General features: G+C 37.4%; 2 protein-coding genes across 2 annotated transcripts in view; one reads left to right on the top strand and one right to left on the bottom strand.

The window, feature by feature from the left end:
• Positions 1 to 479: 479 nt before the first annotated feature.
• The window catches only part of LOC125226211 (atrial natriuretic peptide receptor 1-like), a 499,228-nt gene continuing 476,148 nt past the window's right edge, over positions 480 to 23,559 (top strand). Inside the window, exon 1 of the mRNA XM_048130138.1 lies at positions 480 to 671. The gene's annotated coding sequence lies outside the window, so the exon portion shown is untranslated. The remainder of the gene's footprint in view (positions 672 to 23,559) is intronic.
• Positions 13,789 to 17,653, bottom strand: LOC125226243. Its single transcript, XM_048130166.1, has 2 exons — positions 16,824 to 17,653; positions 13,789 to 15,027 (listed from the first exon to the last, which is right to left on the bottom strand). The coding sequence occupies exon 1, from the start codon at positions 17,357 to 17,359 to the stop codon at positions 16,838 to 16,840; it is 522 nt and encodes a 173-aa protein (XP_047986123.1). The 5' UTR covers positions 17,360 to 17,653; the 3' UTR covers positions 13,789 to 15,027; positions 16,824 to 16,837.

The following is a 23,559-nucleotide window of genomic DNA, read 5'->3' on the forward strand; positions in this document are numbered from 1 at the left end:
AGAATATTTCTAGGGGCTTTTTATAATATTCCTGAAAAGAAACGATCAGTGCTAATCAATCGAAAAATGGGTCCGGTTTAATCGGTTGACATACATTTTATTTGTTAAACAGTGCTCAAGTATGTATGTTTAATACGGGTATCAACTATCAACAGATGATAACTGAACTGCTGGCATCGTCACAAAAAGCACTTGAACACATACCAATAAAGTGAGTAAGAAGTAAACAAAATGTATGAAAAAAATCACGACGTCTAATTTAGCAATTTTATATCCACTCCAATATTGATAAAAAGTAATAAAAGATTATCACGAACTATATTAACTTATTTAATTTAATTCAATAGCGACTATCTTATCATATCGGTATAGATATCGGCGAACGGCGTGTCGGATTTTCCTCGATTGGCAGATGTGTTAAGCGAGCTGAGTGGCATACCGTTTTAATGCCCACTCGCTTTGAAAAAAAAAAAGTTTTGTGAAATTCGGGCGGTGAATTGTTGGCATTGTTTTGTTTTCAGTTCGTCTCTGAGCGCGCTTGGGGTCGGACGCTGGCGCTGCTATTTTCGGTTCGCAATTCGCGTTTGCAAAAGTTCGGGAACGGTTGAAAGCGTGAATTCACAAAGTGTTGTGTTTAGTGACATTGTTTTACCGTGCCTGGATTTATATTGGTATGATCTATTGTTTTTTTATAATAGTAAAAAGCTTATTTTTTGTGTTTTCGAAGCATATAGGAATCAGAGTTTCAGTCGTTTAGAAAACATTATCAATAATCATGTCAAAAATCTAAGGATTATTTTACTATTCGTGTTTAAGGCAAAAATGTCTGCCTATAAAATGAATGTGGACTAGTAGTTTTTCCTGTTTCCCTATGTTATGTAGCTTTGAAAGAAGGTCCCCATTTCATGAAACGTTGTGTTTGAAAACTATTAGGTTTTGTCCATTAAGACTTTTGTCAGTTTATTAACAAATATATAAAAGATCCTAAGTTGAAAATGAGCGTGCAAAGTATATATTTGTTTTAAATGAGAAAGAAAACAAACACTGGTAAAGAAAGCTTTTGTTTTATCACGACAATCTCTAATTAGCAATGGCAATACTGTGGTTGTTTTACCCTAATTAGTTTTTTGCTAATATAATTTACTACTGAGGTATCTTGGTATTATATTTTTTAAGAAGATTATTTATTTCTAAGAAGAAAATAATTAGCACATTAAATAGCTGAAATTTATTTAATTTGCAAACTAAAATCAGCAACGTAATTGAACTTTAGACTCTACTAAAATAATATTGTAGGCCTTTATAAATAACTATTATATACTTTCAATAAGTGAAGGTAATGAATATATATAAAAGAGCTTGAGCTTATTTTTAAGCTCCTATTTTATTTCTTAAATTTAATCGAGGAAAAGGAAACGAATTTCCGTTGCTACATAAATTCAGTTTGGTACTATCCCAAATTGATTTTTGAGGTCTACTTTTCAGGTGGTATACAACAGGCGGGGCAATTAGGTGGGGTACTAAATATTACACAGGTTTCTATGTTCTGCTTTATATAACTACGAAACATAGAGTCTAGATGATGTGAGAAAATCACTATTAACCTAACATTAAGTAAACTTGTCAACCGGTTACAACTCAACTTGTTACAACTTATGTTTTTGGTCCCCGCGATACAGGCTTGCCTAGTGCGGGTACTAAAGTTAATCACGTAGAAATGTAGTGGTAATAAATATTTTTCATTTTTTTTTAACTATTATTCTTAACACAATAAGGACAATGATGTTGAACTTCAGGCTGTGACAATTAAATGTTATGACTTTAATTATTAAAACACCCAATTTTACATGTTTAATATGTCATGACATATTAAACATGTAAAATTGGGTGACTCACGTAAAATTGTCGAAGATCGCTTGACAAGACAAGATCGCTCGTGCTCAATGAAAATGCTCCTCGTTACGGAGCGAAACACATCGAGCGATCTTTGACGTGAGTTACCCGATTTTACATGTTTAATAAATATTATGTTATGATCGAGAGACGTGACATTTTTGGATGATTGTTAGTCAAGACGTGCTAGAATTATAATCTTCATTAGGATTAATTAAATTTTATTTCATTTCATGATAAGTAATTTTCAAGCTCCTGCTACTTGACACAAGAGTTTAATAAAAGCTTGCCTAAATGATCCAATTAATTTTGACTTCATTCTTTTCTCTCAGCAAAAAGTCGTCTTTCTCATTTGTATCCTTCAAGAAGTACGCTGGTTGAGTTTTAAATCTAGCGAATTAAAAATAAAAACCGTTCAGGGAAAGAGCCTACGATAGTCAGTACTTTTTGGTAGTTAATAGTACATTACTACAGAGGCTGGGACAAAAGGGGTTGCCAGCCGAAGACATACAGATTTCATTCAATGACGGCACAGAACAATAAAAAACAGAAAATGAAAAAAAGGAAAAAAAAAATTAACAAAACGCACCAAAAATCAAATATTTCCGAGGCCTTGTTCCAGTTGCAGTTGGCGCGTCTGTAAAGCCCCTTATAGTTTTTTTTTAAATTGCCAAATACCTAGGTTATGTCACAAATATCATACATACATACAATCACGCCTATATCCCATAAAGGGGTAGGCAGAGCACATGAACTACTCAAGTTTCAGTGCCACTCTTGGCAAAAATGGGTTGAAAGATAACGAAATTGTGACATTGCACAAATATCAGTGACTGGAAATTAAAAAAACCGGCCAAGAGCGTGTCGGGCCACGCTCAGTGTAGGGTTCCGTAGTTTTCCGTATTTTTCTCAAAAACTACTGAACCTATCAAGTTCAAAACAATTTTCCTAGAAAGTCTTTATAAAGTTCTACTTTTGTGATTTTTTTCATATTTTTTAAACATATGGTTCAAAAGTTAGAGGTGGGGGGGACGCACTTTTTTTTCCTTTAGGAGCGATTATTTCCGAAAATATTAATATTATCAAAAAACGATGTTAGTAAACCCTTATTCATTTTTAAATACCTATCCAACAATATATCACACGTTGGGGTTAGAATGAAAAAAAATATCTGCCCCCACTTTACATGTAGGGGGGGTACCCTAATAAAACATTTTTTTCCATTTTTTATTTTTGCACTTTGTTGGCGTGATTAATATACATATTGGTACCAAATTTCAGCTTTCTAGTGCTAACGGTTACTGAGATTATCCGCGGACGGACGGAGGGACGGACGGACGGACGGACGGACGGACGGACAGACAGACATGGCGAAACTATAAGGGTTCCTAGTTGACTACGGAACCCTAAAAAAGAGGACTTTGCCGACCTAGGCCTCAAACGTCATACTTCGCGGCCAATTATAAAGCACATAACATCAATATTTCATACCATGTTTGAGAAAATAATGTAAAAAAAAATCTACCCTCAAAAGGTAATGCCAGTTGAAGGTAAATGAAAACAGTACACGACAAAATAAGACATCGTTTGGTTGGTTAACCGATAAATGTTGTAACTAGGACTTCCGGTTCGAGCGCCATCTTAGCGGTCTCGTGTCGTGAATAATTTATTTATTTATTTAAACTTTACTGCACAAATTATCAATAAAAAGTACAAATAGCGGACTTAACGCCTTAAGGCATTCTCTACCAGTCAACCATTGGGCAAAACAGATATAGTTTGGTGCACAAGATTATAAAGCCAGTATGAGATTTATTTTTATTTATTTCAATTTATTTTTCTTTTGCTCATTAATGTTGCTTAAAGTGTAATATGGATAGCTTATTATGCAGTAAACTAATGTTGTAGTGAGAAGCTGATGAAAAATTAATATCGAAACTAGTTTAGCCTCTTTTTTGTCGTCAACGGCCGGTAGTCCACGTGCTCTTGTAAAATCTAGCTATCAATTTACAAGTGCCAACTCACCGTACACTGTTGTACTTACCGTACCAAAATCACTAATTAGTAGTAGCTCATATCACCTTGACAATGGCGAAATAGTCCGAATAATGGACTGAAGCCATTTAATTTTAAAAAACTAAATGTTTTCACTAAGTACCCGAAAATGTCCAAATTATTTGTTTACATTATTATAATAATTAAACTACTTAGCGGATTTCCCGCACAAGTGCGCAAAGTACTTTGTGCTGTAAAACGCCGTACCTTAACGATACACGTGCGAAGACAAAAAAAACCGAGTCGATTTACCGATACCCTCGTTCCGGTATGTTAATTTATCGCCTCTCGTATCAAATTTTCTCATTTCCGGACTTTTATCGTGATTAGAGATGGGCCGAATGCGAATATTCGGCCGAACATTTGGTTCAGCTGTTACCGAACCGAACATTCGGTTGAATATTCGGTTCCGCCATATTTTAATCCTGGCTTAGACTTAAAAACTTTGCAATGATTGGTAATGGGTATCAAGGCTCTTAATGTTCCTATAATTTAGTGCATAAGAAAATATTGGTTTTTGTTTCTTTAGCTACGTTATTTTTACCTTTTTTTACATAATTATTGTAGACCGGTACTTATATTTAAACGGATTTTGAACTTCCTTTGGTGGTTCCTTAGAATTATGAAATAGGATGTCATTATCCGATGAATTACGAAACAACTTACGCTATTTATTTACTTTGTTTATTCGGTAAATATTCGGCAATATAACTGAACTATTCGGCCAAATACGAAAATTGAAAAACTTGCCGAATATGCCGAATACCGAATATTTACCGAATATTCGGCCCATCTCTAATCGTGATGTACTAATTAATTACTGTACACTTAAAAGCGAATATTTATAATTAATTAATTTTATACCTAGCTATTAATTATGTTTGCCCTTACATTGTTTGTCCGGGTTCCTTACCCTTTTTGTTAAGCCTTTGTGTCTCGCCTGTGTCTGTGTGTCAGGTGTCAAAGGGTTGTTTGTATTCATGAATCGTAATACATAATTATTTTATAACTACCCGAAAATGTATAGTTTATTTTATGTACCCAAACTTACAGAGTATAGAAATATATCTTTTTTCTCGGATCACAGACCAACCCCTATAGACATCTATTACAAGACGACTCGCGGTCGCCAGCCTTCCTAGTATTTGCACTGATATAAGCGCGGGCGCTCGCCGTGCCCGATCAGTATCGACCAAGTAACAGACCCGAAAGCAGCGCGTGTTTTTCGCACAAAAAAATTGGAAAAGGGTATTTTGATGCCTTAAAGATGTCCACCTGTAGTGTGAAATGGTGTGGAAAGGTAATAAGAAGCTCAAATTTAAAAACAGACGGCATTACATTCCACAAATAAGTCATATTTATAATTTATTCAGAGCCGGCATAGGTCAACTTACATTGGCCACTTATGCGTCAGTAGAGGGACAGTCATACTTCTGTCCCTTTTTAGTCCGTTGCTTCTGGAAAGTTATGTATGAAAATGTTGGCATAATTAATGGAAGATTTTTTTTGATTGGGATATGTACATTACAGGCCGAAGTTATTTTTCATCAACCCTCCCCATCCCTCCCCCTCTGCGTCACCCCTCTTCCCCCCTTAAATAGCCGAAAATGCGGTTTTTCGCGATTTCTGACAAAACCGTTGTAGATACAGAAAAAGCGTGTAGGAAAAAAGTAATCCTTGATAAATTTACTACAAATCGTTCATTGACACTTTGGTTCTAGCACTTATAGGTTTCGCGTGATCCATCACGAAAGTTGGTCCTTTACTGCAATTTTCTTTAGTGAATGTTAAGTTTTCTCCCAAATTGCTTACGAAATCTGTTTGATATTACTAAAATATTATAAACTGAAAATTAATTTCAGGGGGAAAAATCACTACCATGGGTGGGACTTGAACTCACGGCTACTGGATTGATACTCCAGGGCTCTACCAACAGCTACCAAAAGCTCATCCCCAGTCATAGATACACTATATAGATCAATGGTACTCCTAGCGACTACTACCGTGAAAATATTACGTCTTAAATAGTTACTGGAATTCCAAGACATATTGGAAATTCCACCCATGGTAGTGATTTTTCCCCCTTAATTTTATTTTAGTCATGAGTTACAATATTTTAGTTATATCAAACAAATTTCGACTATTTCGTATGCATTTTGGGCGAAAACTTAACATTCACTAAAGAAGATTGCAGCAAAGGACCAACTTTCGTGACGGATCACGCGTAAACTATAAGTGCTAGAACCAAAGTGTTAATGAATGATTTGTAGTAAATTTATTAAGGATTACTTCGTTCCTACGCGCTTTTTCTGTATCTTCAACAGTTTTGTCAGAAATCGAGAAAAACCGCATTTTCGGCACTTTAAGGGAGGGTAGAGGGGTGACGCAGAGGAGGGAGGAGTGGGGAGGGTTGATGAAAAATAACTTCGGTCTATAAGGTACATATTTCAATTTAAAAAAACCTTCCATTAATTATGCCGTAATTTTAGCTAATTTCCCCCTGCTATTTCATCTGGCGCGACTGCCCGCCGTCCTTGAAACGGCCAATCACAGCGCACTTAACACATTCCCCGCCCGCTCCTCGCACCCCAAACACTGGTGACTCGTATCGCGAACCAAATATACAAGACTGCCACTCTATAGGAGGTTCTCTGTGTCTCGGATGCTATTAAATAACAGCTAAAAATAAAAATATTTTTTTTATTAAATAGATATATTTTACTTTAAATAATTGTTGGTCACTTAATGCGTGTATTTGAAACCACATGAAAGGAAATCAATCTTCCGTCAGCTAAATTTTTTCCAGCATAACTTTCCATCTTAAATGTACAGGATATTTACTAAAGTGGGGGCTGATATTTTTTTTCATTCCAACCCCAACGTGTGATATATTGTTGGATAGGTATTTAAAAATGAATAAGGGAATTTACTAAGATCGTTTTTTCATAATATTAATATTTTCGGAAATAATCGCTCCTAAAGGAAAAAAAAGTGCGTCCCCCCCCTCTAACTTTTGAACCACATGTTTAAAAAATATGAAAAAATTCACAAAAGTAGAACTTTATAAAGACGTTCTAGGAAAATTCTTTTGAACTTGATAGGTTCAGTAGTTTTTGAAAAAAATACGGAAAACTACGGAACCCTACACTGAGCGTGGCCCGACAGGCTCTTGGCCGGTTTTTAAATACCTACCAGTTTTTTTATATAAATAAATAAATATAAATATTTGGGACACCTTACACAGATCAACTTAGCCCCAAACTAAGCAAAGCTTGTACTATGGGTGCTAAGCGACGAAATACATACTTAAATAGATAAATACATACTTATATACATACAAAACATCCATGACTCAGGAACAATTATCTGTGCTCATCACACAAATAAATGCCCTTACCGGGAATCGAACCCAGGACCGCGGCTCAGCGCAGCGGCAGGCGCGGATATCCGGGCTTGTTGGGAAACAAATTTTACAAAATCTTTACATCCTCCAGCTACTCGTAAACATATATTATGTAATAGGTAGACATATACGTAAAACTCTCTGTCGCTTTCGGGGAGGCCCTAAAATAAACATGGAATCTGTCGATCGTGAACCCAGCCGGCCTAACCAAGGTCGCAATCGCTATTGCTTCGAAAGCGAACACCTTTGTGCCTCTCTCTCACTCTTCTACATACATATATTAGTGCGACAGTGTTAATGGCTGTATTTTTAATTTTATACGCATTTCGATCACCAATTTGGTCACTTTTACGTAAATGGGCCATTTTTTTTCAAAGTTGTCCACCCCTCTTTTTTTTGGATTTTGGAATTTTTATGTGGTTCCCACTCAGAACCGCGAGCTCTTTCAATCCTAAGAAGAGAAAAAAAGTGTCCCAAGGTTTTTTCCTCATTCCGTTACCATTGTTTCATACAATTTGAATGGCTGTAACGGAATGGAAGGTTTGAAAAATGTATGGAAATCTCGGGATATTTTTTTTCTCCTATCAGGATCGAAAGACCTCGCGATTCTGAGTAAAAATCACGTAAAAAAAATGCCCAAATAATGAGTAGCATGAAATATAGCCCGTGGGTTTAGAATTTAACCACTCCCGGCCCCGTAGCCGAATGGCATTTCTCCGACGCCAAACGAAAGCGATACGCCGCTGGCTCTGTCGCGCCAATACGCAAGCGCGATAGAGATAGATATCTACTAGCGCTTCGTTTCGTGAGCGTTTCGTGAGCGATTGTGCCATTCGGCTAGCCACCCCGCTCCGCCAGTGAGTGTCGTAGAAGTCGACTGTGGCATACAGGTTCCATTGTGGCGTGGACGATGTGCTGAACTGCTGAATACCTGTCACTGCTGTATCACAATTTGGTTTTCTTTCAACACCTCATTGGCCAAGAGCGGCTCTGAAATTAGAGCAATATTATGTAGTAGGTATGTAGGCAGACGTCTTCCCCGTTACCCAGTATGGAAATAGTTGCAGGATGAGTTTGTGTATGTAAATAATTCAATCTTTTTCAATTCATAAATAATATCTCATCATCGTCCTTGCGTTATCCCGGCATTTGCCACGGCTCATGGGAGTCTGGGGTCCGCTGCGACAACTAATCCCAAGATTTGGCGTAGACACTAGTTTTACGAAAGCGACTGCCATCTGACCTTCCAACCCAAAGGGTAACTAGGCCTTATTGTTATTAGTCCGATATCCTCACGACGTTTTCCTTCACCGAAAAGCGACTGGCAAACATCAAATAACATTTCACACATAAGTTCCGAAAATCTCATTGGTACCTACGAGCCTGCAGAACCCATGGGTTCGAACCCGCAACCTTCGCATTGAAAGTCGCACGCTCTCACCGCTAGGCCACCAGCGCTTGGTATAAATAATATATATATTGAAATATAAGCCTACCTCTGTCACTATCTCGAAAAAGGTATGGTGGCCAAAATGGCGTTATACCTTTCGGGAACGCTCGGCTAGATGGCGCTAATATTAATATTTGACATTTTAACACATATCAAGCTAAGAATATGGGCCAAATTGTCAAAACTGAGGTTCAAAAGTTTTAAGCCTGTGTCGAGACCGTGATTACACATTTTACTTTGACAGTAACTCTCTATAATACTCGATCCTCTTTGGTGACTATCGAATCCCAAAATAGGTACATCGGTAGCATTTTATTGTGACTTGATATGACTGACTGATAAAAACCCGTCAACTGTATCTTAGACCAGAAAAATACGAAGTTAATCTTTAACAGACATCTTCCCAACATATGATGCTACAAATGATTAGATAAATCCATCTACCTACATACCTATTGCTTACGTTTCAAATTTATTTATCACACAATAGTACATTACGATACAAATGCGACATAAAGGAAGTTCGAATCGAGTGGCGATAAATTAAAACACGACCGAAGGGAGTGTTTTAAATCGACACGAGTTACGAATTTCCTTTTCGCACGTGTATCGTACGCGTTTTTCAGTACAGATGGCCCTCCGAAGTTTCGACCTGGCATATAATGAACCACTTCTCGCACTAGTGCGTAAAAAAGTACATTGTGCAACAAGGGGAGGAAGTTGAATATTACTAGCGATAGTAACGCCGTGACTTGCGTGGGCGACGGTCGCGCGATGGTCGCGCGACGGCGATGCGATGCATACGAAATCAAACTTTATCGATATGGGAGTATGAGACGCGACGGCGACGGTCGCGCGACCGTCGCCCACGCAAGACACGGCGTAAGTTAAATCGCGACGGCTTGCCGGAGCGATTTAAAGACTCGAGCTTATAATATTCATACTCCCCGAGTTACACACAATGTTATTCATCACACTCGCAATGTAAAAAATATGTAAATAGATGTAAAAAAGTTAAGTACGGTAAAAGAAATTTCACTATTCCCTTGGGAGAACGATTTTTCTATAACTCACGCTCCGCTTGCGTGCAACAGCACATTTAAAGTGCGGGTGTGATGAAAAAACACTTATATCACACATAGCTTAACTATGCTTAACTATGACATTTCCAGTATAAAATGAGCTAGAAGTGTATCATCAATTAAAGACCGTGACGTACGGTCGATGATAGCCAAATGCACAAACGCTCACGATAATATCTGTTTCGTAGCATTGCCGCGACAGAGCCAGACTGCATTTCTGTCAGCGTCTGGCGTCGTCGATTGCCATTCGGCTACGCTACGCCGCCGGCTGGCCTTTTTGCGATATTTCAGATGGTCAGATAACGTTCGATTTTCATAATAAAAATAAAAAAGACATGCTTTTTTAATTGCCCCAGAGCCCAGAGGGCGTGCTACTCGGGCGGCCAGGCCCTATATCCAGATAATTAGGTTTCTACTCCAGATGGGAAAGATGCCAATATTATCGGCTTGTTTAGTTCTAACAGCCTTTTTTCTGTTTTTATTTATTTTACAGGATAAACACCATTCGTTGTATGGAAAAAATGTTCGGTGCACAACGATTACTTACTATCCTTCCAGGCAGGCAAGTATTAATATAAAACGATAAATGATAAAACGTCAGGCCGTCCCTATCGCACTATTTCAGGAATTCCCGAAAAGTTTGAACATTAGGATCACGTGTCCGATTTTGATAAAAATTGGTAGGCTGATAGAGTCCACGATGCTGAGCAAGATCCACTAGGTTTCCCAAATTTTTCCAGGTAGTTTGTATGAAACCTTCCTTTTTTGTTACCAGATTTCTATACATTTTTGGTAACAAAAAAGGAAAGTTTCATACAAACTACCTGGAACATTTTAGGAAACCTACTGGATCTTGCTCAGCATCATGGACTCTATCAGCCTAACATTTTTTATCAAAATCGGAGACGTGATCCAAATGTACGAACTTTTCGGAAATCACTCTTTTATAAGTTCGATAGGGACGGCCTCATGTTTTATCATTTATCGCGCGACCATGCTTGCCTGTCAGGGCACTAAGTCCAAGTGTCAAAATGTCCATGGGGACAATGTGTCTAAAGGTCAATATATCTAGGGAGTCACTGAACACTGGTTTTGACAACGAAATGGCCAGTTGACTTTTACGATACTCATGGGACGAAATGGGGTGGTGAAATAATTAAGCGCGAATTATATAAGAGATAAATGAGATACCTACTAAAAGAGTTTTATACTTATCTCATAAAGTACCTAATTAAAGTATTTAACCATCTACCAGATGAAATTAAAGAATCTGAAGACCTGCGAGTATTCTCAAAGAACCTTAAAAGTAATTTGGCTACGAGACCATTTTACAGTCTTGATGAGTATTTTGCTAAATTATATGACTAATTACTACTTAAATTACTGCTCGTATCATTTAATCATTTAATGAAATATAATTATATAGTTCTTAAAATTTAAAGCTATAAATGTGATATCTTTAGGTTAGTTAGGACAGTTATCACCCTTTTGTCAATTTAAGATATCCTTGATTTCATTTTGAATGTTATGCATGATTTATCAGGCTAAGTTTATTTTACTGTATACAATTTTGTATGATACTAGTATCTTATTAAAGCAAATAAAGAAATGAAATAAAAAAAATAGTTCCATCTACGTCTTAGCTCTATATCATTGAATTTATTTCACCAACACGAACCTTTTCGATCTTTGTTTGATCTTACTTAGTGAACTTTTAGCCCTCTTGGGATTTAAGTTATTTTTCCCATACATCATATAATGTTTGGGAAACTTCCTAAAAACTTATAAGTGATATGGAAGTTGTATTAAGTTAGCAACTGCAGTCACTATTTTTTATTGTTTATCTCATAACTAGCGACCCGCACCGGCTTCACACGGGTACTATACCTACATGTAAACCTTCCTCTACAATCACTCTATCTATTAAAAAAACCGCATCAAAATCCGTTGCGTAGTTTTAAAGATTTAAGCATACATAGGGACATAGGGACAGAGAAAGCGACTTTGTTTTATACTATGTAGTGATATACTACTAGTACTTATAATCATAGGTAATAACAAAACCTGAACGGATTAGAAGAATGTCTTGAATTGTTTAATTTAAAAAAAATCTGTTAATTTTTCAATACCTATAAATTGCCATACCATTTTCATGTGTTGTTTTCGGTTGATGTAATTCAACGTCCAGACGAACTCCGTCAACAGTTATTGCCCTAACAAAGTTCACATATTATAAGTAATTTATGGTATTTTATTGTGTAATAAAATCCATATTGTAGTACAGTCATCTGGAATTGTGTTTTATGTTTACTCTCTTAAGATGCAAAAATATGTGACACAACTTTATAGCTCTACTAGCTTTCGCCATACAAACTTCTACCCCCCCCCATTTTAGGGACGTGGGGGGGGGGGGGTAAAAAAGAGACAAAAAGTAGACTATGTCACTCTCCATCCCTTCAAATATCTCCACTTCAAGAATCACGTCAATTTGTAGCTCCGTTTTGCCGTGAAAGGCGGACAAACAAACAGACACACAGTCACACTTTCCCATTTATACTATTAATTAATAATTAATGAGGATTGGTAAGGATATACGAGTACAAAATGTACAAATAAATATGATCACTACTTAAGATAATTTATACTTTAATTTATACTTTTGCTCGCTTTAATGTTCAACATATTATTGCGGGTGACTGTAGGTACAGTCACCGGCATAAAGAACTGGTGATTTCTGTACTTTGTCGCTTTTAATCGTTTGAAAATTTCGTATGTTATTTCAAACAAGACGGTAATATTACAAGGTACAGAAATCATCACTTATTTATGCCGGTGACTGTACTATACACATGTAATATGCGCATAGGATGATTTATATATGTCTCAATTCCAGGGTTTTTTTACATTGTAGTAGGTTTGTCAGCTAAGGAACTTGCTAAATTAAGTCCCGGTCTAAACAACAACAGTGCTTAAGGTGGCTCGCTTTCCATACAAAAAACATCTACCATTTATTTAGTCACCGCATACTACAACTAAATAAAAATATGCGCATACATCTACTATACATTATTCGTCGTCGCGGTAGTGAATGAAATACATTGTTTCATACAGAAATCATGGACAAATCCTTGTGAATTTTTTATTAATTTTACGTAAATGTGCGTGCCAAATTTTGTGTACAGACACAGAGCCGTCATATTTCGCGCATTTTTAGTTGACATTGTCATCAGTGACATTTGGCTCTTGACAAGTAATTATTTAAAGATATTGGTTTAGTTAACTCAAGCAGACTCAGAAATAATGACGCATTTTGTCAACAAAGATACATATCGTGTATTTCGACACTGCTAATGTAAATCGAAATGGCGTCTCGGTCAAACGACCGACTATGATGCAGAAGATCGTGGGTTCGAGTCCGAAGTTTTTTTGTATCATTTGAACTTTTATGGATTTATTAAGTATTTTTTATTTTTTTAATGGAATATTTGACTATTACTATATTGCTTTCCTATTTTTTATTTTTATACAAAAATACAATACAATAGAAAATCAAACGAACTTACCTGTAAGTGACGTTCGATGATTATTAAACGAGGTAATTCGCCTGAGAGATTACACTGAGTTTACATGTAGTAGCACGAAGATAGTGCTGCCATCGTACACCATTTTAGAGCAACTATTAAAAAAATAACAATTTTTATTTATACCCTGTGGCGGGTACTTCATAATCTCATACACTTTTGGTACCCGGAGCCCATCGTCAGCTCATACATGATTATATTTCGTGAGGACACGGGGCAACTACAGAACTCGTTCTGTGTAGGGTCCGGTGGGTGTGTATCTCTCAGGCGAATTACCTCGTTTAATAATCATCGAACGTCACTTACAGGTAAGTTCGTTTGATTTTCTATTAAACTCAGTAATTCGCCTTTCGAGATTACACTGAGTTTACATGTAGATGTTTAGAGCATCACGAAATATTTAGGTAAGCAGGCTGAACTGAAATAAACAATGTTTGAAAATCACATATTACTATATTTCAGTTTTAACAAACCGTTTACCTTACAATTATCTTAGGTTATCAATAATCAACAAGTTACGAGTTAAAACCTAATACAAAATTATTTGGAGGTCATACTGCAAAGAGACCGGGCAAAAGACTCTGATGTATCAGGTAATACTTCCCTGTTATAAAATTTGGCGAAGGATGCCGAGTTACCTGTCCATCCCGCGGTTCTTTTTATAATATCTATGCTTACGCCAAGCTTATTGGCTGCAGACGTAGAGGCATGTCTAGTGCTGTGAGAGCTGAATACTGAAGTGTCGATCCCGCTCTCCTGCAGTGTGGCCTTAATCCAGCGACTCACTGATTGTGAACATACATTTTTATATGGTTTTTTTAAGCTTACGAATAAGAATTCACAATTATCTTGCCTTATATCAGCAGTAGCTTTTAGATATTGTTCTAATGTTCTAGCCGGACAAATAGATGGCCTTTCGTCAAAATAAGGAAGAATCAACAAAGGTTGTGATCTGCCAATCGAAGAAGTTTTAATCTTATCTGAGATCTTAATCACAAATTTCTCACTCTCATATTTTTGTATATTAGACACTCGAATCAAAGAGAGAGTCTGCACACGGTGCGCAGTGGTCAAAGCTAGTAATGTAGCTAACTTTTTAGATAACAAATCAAACGGCAAGCTTTCGTTCGGATATTGATCACTTAGAAAATCTAAAACTACAGCTGGATTCCAAGTAGAATTGTACCTCGGAAGGGGAGTTCTCAATTTATACACCCCCTTCATGAATCGTTTTATCTTTAAATCGTTCATAATTTCAGAACCTACTATAAGACTTATTGCTGATTTTGCTGAATTAATGGAACCGTATTTATTATCTTGATTATAAAGGTTCACTAAAAACCCCATTACATCCCTAACTGATGCATCATAAATATTGATGTTAATTTCTTGGCAATAATAAAACCATTTTTTAATACATGGTTCATACTGACTAATAGTATTGTCCGTAAGCGAGGCCAGCATCACGTCCACGGCTTCCAGCGGAGCGCCCTGCTTCAGGAACGCCGTCCGGATAAGACAGCGGCCACCAGGGTAAGGTTCCGCTGAAGCTTGTGTTCGGCCCTGTAAGGCGAATGCAATAAATTAGCTTCTGGAGGAAATACCAAGCTATTTGAAATTTGTAGTTTCTTGAAAAGTGGAAACCAAGGTTGTGTGGGCCATAAAGGTACAACCACAATACCCTCCGCTTTATTATTTACGATTTTCTGAAGTACTTTGAGTATCATAGAAAATGGAGGAAAAGCATAGAAGAAGAAATTATTCCAAGGTAATGTAAAAGCATCAACTTTGAATGCTTCTGGGTCTCTATGCCATGATACAAATTTCACACATTTTTTATTTAGACGACTTGCGAATAAATCAATTTCTGGTCGTCTAAATGTCTCACAAATCAGGTTATAGGCCTCATCAGCGAGCTCCCACTCAACATCTGCATGAACTCTGCGAGATTCGGCATCAGCAATCAAATTCTCAGTGGTACTTATGTAAGATGCAAATATATATATGCGTCTTTCCTCGCACCACTGCCAAATCCTACGGCTTAGTGCATTTAGATGCGGAAATTGAATGCCGCCGAATCGGTTTATGTATGCAATGGCCGTAGTGTTATCAATACGCAAAAGGATCTCGCAATCCGTGAATTTACTGGCAAATATTTTTAAACCAAAAAATGCAGCTATCAGTTCCAAAAAATTAATATGCTCATTTAACTCTTCTTTTGACCACTGGCCACTCGCTGTCTGATCCAAGCAACTAATACCCCAGCCCGTACGAGATGCGTCTGAAAAAATCTCTAGCCGATAAACGCCTGACCGTATTGGATTGTTACACTTATCAATATTACGTAACCACCAATTAAAATCGCTACTGAGATAATTCGGTATTGACATGAATTGATTATAATCATCATTATCTTTTAGGCAAAGGTATTTTTGTCGTTCGAACATTTTTGTATAAACCCACCCGTATTGAACGGCTGGGCATACAGATACTAGCAAACCAACTAAATGAGCAAAATCCCGAACTTTGCATCTTTTCATGTTTGAGAACCGAATTAACTCATGCTTTATTTTAATTTTTTTATCTTTCGGAATACTAATTGTTAGGGCCTTAGAGTCAAATACCAAACCTAGGAAAGTAATGGTTCGACTAGGTATACCGTTACTCTTTTCTAAGTTTATTACAAAGCCCAGCGATTCTAATAAGTCTTTGGTTTGTTTGAAATTTTGGTTGCATTCGTAAGGACTGGAACCGAAAAGACATATGTCGTCTAAGTAAATAACAGAAAATAACCCCTGTTTCCGCAAATATTCCACAACCGGTCGCATAAGTTTTGTGAATACATATGGCGCTAAATTTAAGCCAAAACAGAGTACTTGAAATTCATATAAACGTCCTAACCATTGAAATCGCAAGTATTTTCTGTAGTCTTCATGAATACTTATTGAAAAATAAGCATTCTGAAGATCCAGCTTACACATATAAGCATCTTTAGATAACAGACGCGTCAAAGTCCTGTAATCTTCAATTTTGAAGTGTGGAGTAGGAATAAACTTGTTTAATTGCTTTAAATTAAGGATAAATCTATTTTGGCCATTACTTTTCTTAATTAGAAAAATGTTTGATAAGAATTGGCCCTCACGCGGTTCACACTCGCAAATAGCACCTATATTTATGAGTTTAGTAATTTCATTACTCATTTCTAACTTATGCTGAGCGGATTGTGGTTTATTCACTGGTATTTGTGATTGCACGATGTCAGTGTCGACCGGCAAGCGCAAACCTCTGACCCAAGATAAAACCACCGGATCATTAGTTATGCGTTGCCAATTATGGTAGCAAAATCGCAATTGACCCACCTGTGACTCGCTGCTTAGCGGCGACTGGTGGCCGGCCTGCTGCTGCGCGGCCGCGGCTCGCGGCGCGCGCTGCGCGGCGTCGCCGTCGCTGCCGGCTGCCTGCGCCCACCAGCCGTCGAGCTCGTCCGCGCGTACGCGCGCCGAGGCGCCGGCGGTGGCGGGCCCCGCCAGTTTAAAGCCCTCGAAGGTCCAGCCTCAGCCGGTCTGCTTCTAGGTTGAGGCTTCGGTTTCGTTGAGGCAGGTCTCATCTCCGCGCCCGTCTTCGTTATCGCCTTCATAGATTTCAGTTTCTCTGAAAGATCCGTACCAAAGAGGAATTTGTCTCGTTTCAGGTCCTTTATATTTTCTTTGACGTCTTTGCTAAGACAAGCTTGTAAAAAGTTCCTTCTAGCTAAACTCTCTTCATAATGTACATGGCATAACAAGCGGCCCGCGTCGCTGAGTAACTTTAAACTTCCTTTGTTTTCTGCGGTGTCAGAAGAATTTTCTAAATTCGATGACATTAAGTCGGCTATACATGTCAAGACGCAAGCCATACTTCTCTGTTTTTCTAATAAGATAACATCTCTCTTCAGCGCATTTTCGTTGACCGCTGCTTTAATTTCAGGGTTCAATATAGGACTCTGCAGCAATGTCAGATTCTCAGGGATATCGTGACATGAAATAATTTCCTTTTTGACATCGTCCTTTAAACCATTTATCAGTATATCGGACCATCGGCTGGCAATATCCTTGTGAACAGCCTTGCTAAACACCTCTTCCTTAGCAGGTTCGTCCCCTAGAATATTCAAAATACTGGGATCTAATTCTGGCGTAATTTCCAGCTGAGGGTCAATGACTCGAGATGGTTGGTTTTCCTCTTGGGGTCCTGAAAAAAGCCGACACACAATGTCTAAGTAAAATAACTCACATACGCAAGTCTAAAAACAGCCTTTCAAACTCATTCATGACTGACTTGGTACTATGTAAGTCGATTTTGTAATCTGGATACCTTATGGTAAACATGTGATATCATCAGTAGCTGTCTCACGGACTAGCGGCTGTGTATCGATGTGGCAAACCTATATACAACGAAACAACCTTACAGATCGATCTGGAGTATATTTTAGGTTAGTATGTAGCCTTACAGACCCAACTTTTAGCCACTAATGTTTACAAGTAGAACCAAAAAATACGTTGCATGAACCATCAATCCATCATACGTAACAGCATTGTACAAAAAGTACGCACGCAGTGAACAATAAGTAGGTAGGTATCTAATCTACGACATGACTCCACAGGTTTCCCGGCCGGCCGCTAGGGGGCGCGAGCGCGCGCGACCTCAAGGTCAATCTTACATGCGTTAATGCACGTACCTACAAAATCACGAGTAACATAAAGAACAAAGTAGTACCTTCGGTTCGCGGAACCTCCTGCTCGGAAACATGATGGTCCGCCAGCTCGTTTACCAATTCCTCGTCGTACTGGATAGCATCCGATGACTCCGAACTCCACTCCGAATCCGACGACTCCTCTCGGCGTTCCCGCCGAATTTTCCATTTTGTGCTCCAACTTTCTTATTTTCCGTGCATAATATTCTTCATCACCACTAAATCTACGTTTTCCCATGATGACACACGCGAATTATAGCCAAATAATCGAATTAAAACACTTAGCACGGAAGAAACGTATACGATGGCGGCGACACAAAACGTGTATGAGATTATGAAGTACCCGCCACAGGGTATAAATAAAAATTGTTATTTTTTTAATAGTTGCTCTAAAATGGTGTACGATGGCAGCACTATCTTCGTGCTACTACATGTAAACTCAGTGTAATCTCGAAAGGCGAATTACTGAGTTTAATCCTTTATTATGCCTTTGTTGATAAAATAAAATATTACACGTCTGGTATAATACATTATACATAGGTCATAGTGTGGGCATAGTATTAGTAAAGTATTGCATTTACTGAGCTGGTTGACCTATGTTATTGTTGTGTGAATGTTTTTCTTCAACAACTAAATATACAAGAATATGGGTAGCTTTTGCACATTGTAATTTTTCCTCAGTCACCCGTTGACCACGAACGCTGTAAAGTGTTTGAAACATCGGGATGAATTTTAAACTCATTATACGCGATTTAATCCGTTTTCATAGTTTTTATTTCATGATTAACTATCGCGGTAACTGAAGACAATATTAACTAAATGGTTACAAATAATAATTATCATCAATATAATCTGGTCCAGGCAGGCAATTATGGTCGCGCGATAAATGATAAAACATCTGGCCGTCCCTATAATCGCACTTACTAATAGTGCGACAGGGACGGCCTGATATTTTATCGTCTATCGCGCGACCATGCTACTCGTGATGTACTAGCTTTTGCCCGCGGCTTCGCTTGCGTTAGAAAGAGACAAAAGTAGCATATGTCACTCTCCATCCCTTCAACTATCTCCACTTAAAAAACATGTCAATCCGTCGCTCCGTTTGGCCGTGAAAGACGGACAAACAAACAAACACACATTATCTTTGGTGAAACAACGAATTCTTCCACTTCAGATTATAGAGTAACCAGCTTTTCCCATTTATAATAAACTAGCTTTTGACCGCGGCTTCGCTCGCGTAAGAAAGAGACAAAAAGTAGCCTATGTCACTCTCCATCCCTTCAACTAAATCCCCTTAAAAAATCACGCCAATTCGTCGCTCCGGTTTTGCCGTGAAAGACGGACAAACAAACAGACACACACCCTTTCCCATTTGTAATATTAGTATGGATTTCACATTATTATTTATATTTAAATAATTATACATGTATAGCCCAATTTCGTCGGGAACAGCGTGTTATGTAATGGCGTCGTTGGTGTACAGTCGTCTGTCACGCCGTGAAGGTGCGTTCGATTCCCAGGATTATATAAACTTTTTGTATTTTTTTGGATATAAATTTCGTATTTTTTATTGACCGAGCAAGAATGGAGAGCCGAAGGTATCAATTTTATCTTAGAGAACCTATTGATATTTTTATTGTCATTTTGATTTTCTATTTATTAAGTTGAGATATAAAACACAACTTTTAATACCCTCGCTAAATATAATATTTTATCGAAATTACTCCTTAGATAAAAAAAGTCCACTTGAGTTTTTAAAGCATTACGTTACTCAGTTAACTATTGCATTTTCATTTACTAATTTAAGATTTCAAAAGCGATTTGAATACCCTTGCTCCATCGAAAATAAACAATTAGAAAAAAAAAAACATTCGAATCGTAGTTTAGAAACTAAAATTTATCTAGGTACTTATACTTTTTTGGAATTTTTAAAAATATCAGATTAGGATAATTATGTTAGAAATTCTGAGTTCGACGAACCCAAAAATTATTACCATGTAAGAAAATAGGTTTTTAATCTTTTTTGTGGAAAACGCTCAGTAACTACTGTACGAGTACATATACATTTATGTATAATAATAAAACACAAAATAGTGTCTCATAGTGTTGTGTTCCTGCCGGTGAGTAAGGCTGCCAGAGCTCAACGAGGGTGTGGGGTGCTGACGACGGGAGGACTTACGGAACTAATTTGTTCCGTCTATTGTCCTTTGAGTCGTCGGCAACCCAAACCCTCCTTTGAACTTGTACACTCCTTTTGCTGTGCACACGCAGCAAAGGGGAGTGTACAAGTTTCTAATGGGGCGGCAACGCGCATGCGACACTCTTTGAGTTGCAGGCGTCCATAGGTTACGGTGACCGCTTTCCATCAGGCGGACCGTATGCTTGTTTGCCACCGACGTAGTATTAAAAAAAAAGAGAAAAAGTCCTGGATTCGAACCCAGTACTTCCATGCAAATCATGCGATGGCACATATTTACCGCAAGGCTATTTAAACAAGCTGTCGCCGCGTGAAATTATCGACTAGAAGGAATACAAAAACACTGTTTGTATGTGTGAGTGGTACTTAAAAATAGTGTAAAATAGTAAATTTATCTACATTAAGGGGATTAACGTTACAATGAGAAGTTGAATGTTTGTTGTAATACGTCAATTTTAATATTAAATGTTCGCGAAGCATAATTGAAAGTATATAAATGCCTGTACGACTCCACAAAAAAAATAAGACTGGTAATTTGCAGATTAACGCCATCTAACGCAGCCTGAGCTTCGGGTAACCTAAGCGAGCCACCTTAACTACAAACAACCACCGCCCACAACTTAGTGTTCAAACTCCTTCTGTAAATGTTCCTAAAGTTTCTACATGAAAAACTGTAATCGTTTCTTTCAAGTCGCGATAACACAAAATGTTAAAGTGACTAAACATGTTTTTTTCTAAGTACCATTAAAATGAGAACTCACAAAAAATATCACAATGAGACAATTAGGGCAGAAGCGCCGGTCATGATTCTTGACAGCTTGTCGTGGATAATTTTTAAGAAAAAAAAACCGCCTTCCTTTGGGGTTCTGGTGATAAATACTTTCAAATGTTGGATTATGTTATCAATTCGTCTGTATATTTTTTAATGTTTGTTATTCGATATCTCCGTCATTTCTGAACCAATTTTGAAATCTGGATGATTCTGAAGTACTTACAGATGAGAATGATTATCAGAACGGAACTCTAACCAGGGGCGGCTCACTCTTCATCAGCAGTTCCACTGCACCAAATGTTACTGTTCTGGACGTAAGTGCATGCTGTTCTTATAAAAATACCAAAGTCACTATAAGTGTGCCGTTCAGATTTGAGGAGTTCCATTCTGACCATCATCAGGAGTTCCACTGCACCAAATGTCACTGTTCCGTACGTAAATGCATGCTGTTCCTTTAAAAACACAAAAATCACCATATGTATGCCTTTCAGATTTGAGGAGTTCCCTCGATTTCTCCAGGATCCCATCATCAGAACTGGGTTTTGAGAAAAATGGGACCAATCTGTATGCATATACATTCAATCAAAAAAAAAATTTTCAAAATCGGTCTAGTAACGACGGAGATATCGAGGAACAAACATTAAAAAAAATAAAAAAAATACAGACGACTTGATAACCCCTTCCTTTGACATTTGGAAGGCGGTTAAAAATACATCCACTCCTATTAGGACGGCAGTACCACCCTAACGGCTCAGCCACGACATTGGTCTAAGCGCGACAGCGGCGAGCGGCGGCCATACATTGAAGCGAGACACAGTGATGGGACTTTTCATTCACACGTATGGCTGCCGCTCGCCGCTGCCGCGCTTAGACCAATGTCGTGGCTGGGCCGTAAGATCGCGTACGCCTTTCTATAAATTCCTTATAAAATCTGGAAATAAACAGCAACTTTCATTAGCCAGACTGTAGGTTCGTACTTTTTTTGATTAGATAAATGCATTTATTTCCGTTTATTATTTTTATATTCGTCTTTCGAAATAATTAATAAAAACATTTTTTAAGATAACCTAACCAGAAAATTAAAATTTTGAAAAAACCCCCGACTGCGACATAGTGGACCGATTTCCATGAAACTTGGCTAAGAACACTCCCGAATAACTCAGCCTTCAAACAAAAAAAACTAAATCTAAATCGGTTCATTCGTTCGGGAGCTACGATGCCACAGACAGACACACACACAGACAGATAGACAAACAGACACGTCAAACGTATTAAAAATTACGGGGGTTAAAAATTATTAAAATCTTTGTAGATAATACTCCTAAAGTTACTGCAATGTTCTGCATTATTTATGTTTCCTGTACACATTAAGTGGAAAGGGGAGGACCGTTTTTACATACACAAGTAATCCCCATTTTTCTCTCTGGTTATTGATATAATGGAAAATAATGTTCTATAGTTTTCCACAACTATAACCTACTGTATCTATGGAAAATAACTTATTGGCGTATGTATAACACATACAATAAAAACAATAGATGGATAGTGTAAAAGAGAATATGAGAAAAAGGAAGTGAGTGCTAAGATGACGAAAGATAGAGGAAAACGAAAGTGGTTAACCTTACCTTAGTGATTACCTTATTGGACATATTCTTACACAGATTGACTGAGGCCCACGTGTAAGCTCAAGAAGGCTTGTATTGTGGGTTGTGTCTGAGAACAACGATATACATAATAATACGAATACTTATATACATAGTAAAACGTCCATGACTCAGGAACAGATATCTGTGCTCATCATACAAATAAATGCCCTTACCGGGATTCGAACCCAGGACCACGGCTCAGCAGGCAGGGTCACTACCAACTGAGCCAAACCTGAAAAAAAAAATGTAATTTGTTTACTCGTTACAATTCTCGACCCACATTTAAACATATGTGTGAATATTTTAAAAGATATCAATCAAACTATATGGGTCGAATTGCCTAGTTTATGATATTTATTGTATGGAATTTTTATTTAAGTGTTATTAATAAATAATTTAAAAACTAATTAAAGAAAAAAGTATTAATTAGTGTCGCCACCCAATCGAGTATTAATCAAAGTTGTGTATTAAACAAGCATTTTTTAATGTTTCCGAGATACGTTTTATTCTTAGTTTTTAACTAAGTATCTTATTTGTAGAAAGATATACCTATGTGAATAATTTTCAGACTTATAAATACAATCTTCACAATAATTCTATTACAGTTATTGCTTCCGAGAAAATCTTTTGGTTCGAAGATTGCGTTAATTCTACGAATCAGAGTCCATTCGGTTACATAGGAAATTATATTATTTTATACTTGTGATTTTTCTATGTACTTCCGCTTATTTGTGCTTTTGACGATTTCTTC

This window comes from Leguminivora glycinivorella, chromosome 1, assembly GCF_023078275.1.
Source record: "Leguminivora glycinivorella isolate SPB_JAAS2020 chromosome 1, LegGlyc_1.1, whole genome shotgun sequence".
NCBI lineage: Eukaryota > Metazoa > Arthropoda > Insecta > Lepidoptera > Tortricidae > Leguminivora > Leguminivora glycinivorella.

Excerpts from the sequence above, each read along its gene's own strand:
- LOC125226243 (XM_048130166.1), bottom strand. The coding sequence starts at position 17,359 with ATGGCTTGCGTCTTGACATGTATAGCCGACTTAATGTCATCGAATTTA.